Genomic DNA, 1,200 nt, shown 5'->3' with positions numbered 1-1,200 from the left:
TTTCTCCTCCTTGCTCGTTCACTCTTGCCATTTCATCTCGCGCCTCCTCGGCCAAGTGTGGAAGCGTAGCCCGCGGGGAATCGCTCCGAGGCGGGGATCCCGGGTCGCCCCCTTCTTCCTCCTGCAGCCCGATGGGCCTTCTGTCCCCACCTCCCCGCTCGGAACGACGCCTTCTTGGACACCCCTTTACCTGGGGACTGTGCCCCCCCCGAAAAGAAACCAGAAAGGCCACGTACCGCTCTGCGTGGCTCCTGAGAGCGTGCACGCACCGTCCTGCAAAAGGGTTATTAATTCTTTGCTCTTCCTTCAGAAATGACAAAGTGAGAGTTAAGTAAGATAAATGGAAAAGGTTTAAGGCGTCTGCGTTCTTTTGTGGAAGCAGGAACAGGAATGCCTATACCCATTAGCTAAACTTTGAGCGTACTGAAGAGTGAGTTTATTATTGGGGGCTGCTGTCAGGTGCCTTCGAGTCGGACCTGACTCCCAGCTGGCCCTCCTGCGAGTTTTACGAGGCTGTACACACGAGGAGAGATTTGCCCATCTTTTCCCTGGCCGGTGATCAATCGTTTTGAAATTGAGAGCTCATATGGTCAAGTCTTTAAAGAGCCCAGATGGGATTGTGCGTTACGAATTGGGTTGCCAACCCAAAGGTGGGCAGTTCAAATCTACCTACCACTCAGCCGGTGAAAGGCTGTCTAATCTAGAGTAAAGATTTACAGCCTCAGAAACCGGTGGTCAAAACCAATTGCTTAGCCAGTGGGCTAGTCAGCGTGAAGGATTTAACTGTGTTAAACACTCCCTCGTGTTCAAGAATTGGAACGTACACCTCGCTGATCCTCCATTGGGTTTTCCCCAGCTGTAAATGGCGCAGGAAGAAATTGCCAGTCTTCCTCCTGCTAAGATGTGTGGCCTTTTGGTTTGCAGCCCAACCACCTCTGGAACTTGGCCACCAGAGTTCTCTCGTAATCCTAACCTGTAAAACCTGACCCTGGTTGGAAATAAGAGTTTTCTTTTTATGTTAACAAGGTCTTCCCCAGAGTGAAGTGGGTGCTAAACCTAATCCCTTCTGGGTTACAAAAAGAGCAGAAGAGGCAATGCAGGAACTCCGAGGCAGGCCAAAGACTGGAACCCTTAAAACTAGGAGATCCTAATTTCTGATTTAGACTCGAGATATGAGGGAGGGGCGAATACCTGGGGGGG

The 1,200-nt window shown here is 50.9% G+C and overlaps 1 protein-coding gene across 1 annotated transcript in view; it reads right to left on the bottom strand.

The window, feature by feature from the left end:
• KIF9 (kinesin family member 9) overlaps nt 1–1,200 on the bottom strand; it is a 97,487-nt gene that overhangs the window by 1,592 nt on the left and 94,695 nt on the right. Inside the window, exon 21 of the mRNA XM_006893033.1 lies at nt 15–304. Coding sequence (XP_006893095.1) covers nt 15–304 — 290 coding nt within the window. The remainder of the gene's footprint in view (nt 1–14; nt 305–1,200) is intronic.

This window comes from Elephantulus edwardii, unplaced genomic scaffold (genome assembly GCF_000299155.1).
Source record: "Elephantulus edwardii isolate Elephantulus edwardi_28Jun2011 unplaced genomic scaffold, EleEdw1.0 scaffold00121, whole genome shotgun sequence".
Classification (NCBI taxonomy): Eukaryota; Metazoa; Chordata; class Mammalia; order Macroscelidea; family Macroscelididae; genus Elephantulus; species Elephantulus edwardii.
Note: the sequence above shows the minus strand (reverse complement) of the source record. Positions and strands in the feature narration are given on the sequence as shown.